The 880-nt window shown below is 71.1% G+C and overlaps 1 protein-coding gene across 1 annotated transcript in view; it reads right to left on the reverse strand.

Moving 5' to 3' along the window:
• Nucleotides 1–787, reverse strand: part of NPTX1 (neuronal pentraxin I) — a gene marked incomplete at its 5' end in the record, with an annotated part of 2,280 nt that extends 1,493 nt beyond the window's left edge. Inside the window, 2 exons of the mRNA XM_010578550.1 lie at nucleotides 80–287; nucleotides 377–787. Of these exons, the coding sequence (XP_010576852.1) occupies nucleotides 80–287; nucleotides 377–787 (619 nt within the window). The remainder of the gene's footprint in view (nucleotides 1–79; nucleotides 288–376) is intronic.
• Between the last annotated feature and the right edge of the window lie 93 nt (nucleotides 788–880).

The raw sequence follows: 880 nt of genomic DNA on the forward strand, positions 1-880 counted from the left end.
GGGGAGGCTGCGGGACCGGCCCCGCCGGGAGGCTGGCCCGGGTGTCCCGCGGGCAACGGGGCCGGGGAGCTGCCGGTACCTTTCTCCAGGTCGCTGATGCGCTGGTGCAGCGACGTGAGGGTGCTCTCGATCTTGCCGCGCTCCTCGGACTCGTTCTTGGGGTTGAACTTGCCCTCCTCCAGGCTGTTCACCCGGGACAGCACCTGCCGCTCCAGGTCGTCGATTTTGTTCTGCAGGATGTCCTTCAGGTTGTTGGTCTGGCCGGAGGAGTTCATCCTGCTGAACTGCTGCAAGGGGCGAGGGCGGGCGCGTTACCGCCCGCTCCCCGCTCCGGGCGGCTCCCCCCCGGGGCGGCGGGACGGACCGCACCGCGTACCTCCAGGTTCTCCAGCCTGGTCTTGAGGGACTGCAGCGTCTGCCCCAGCTGGCTGAGGGTCTCGGCGGCGGGCGCCCGCGACAGGTCCCCCATGGTGTTTTTGGAGAAGCCGGCCTTCCTGCCGGCCCCCCCGCCCTTGGCCTCGCCGGGCGGCCCCTCCAGCACGCTCTGGCTCTCGCAGCGGCCCAGCTTGGCCGTCAGCTCCCGGATGGTCTCCTTCTGGTTCATGATGGTCTCCTTCTGCTGCAGCACCGTTTCCCGCAGCTGCAGCACCGTACTTTTCAGCTCCTCGGCGGAGCCGGTGCCCGGCGCGGTGGCGGCGCACATGTCCCCGTCCAGCGGCACCGAGGTGCAGATGAAGCGCGTCTGCCCGAAGCTCTGCCCGCGGCCGCGCAGGCAGCGCAGCGAGAGGAGGAGGAGGAAGAGGAGGAAGAAGCGGAGGCTGCTGCTGCTGCCGCCGCCGGGGGGCCCCGCCGCCATGGCTGGACCGGGACCGGGACCGGG

The sequence above is a fragment of the Haliaeetus leucocephalus genome, unplaced genomic scaffold (assembly GCF_000737465.1).
Source record: "Haliaeetus leucocephalus isolate CR32 unplaced genomic scaffold, Haliaeetus_leucocephalus-4.0 Scaffold646, whole genome shotgun sequence".
Lineage (NCBI taxonomy): Eukaryota > Metazoa > Chordata > Aves > Accipitriformes > Accipitridae > Haliaeetus > Haliaeetus leucocephalus.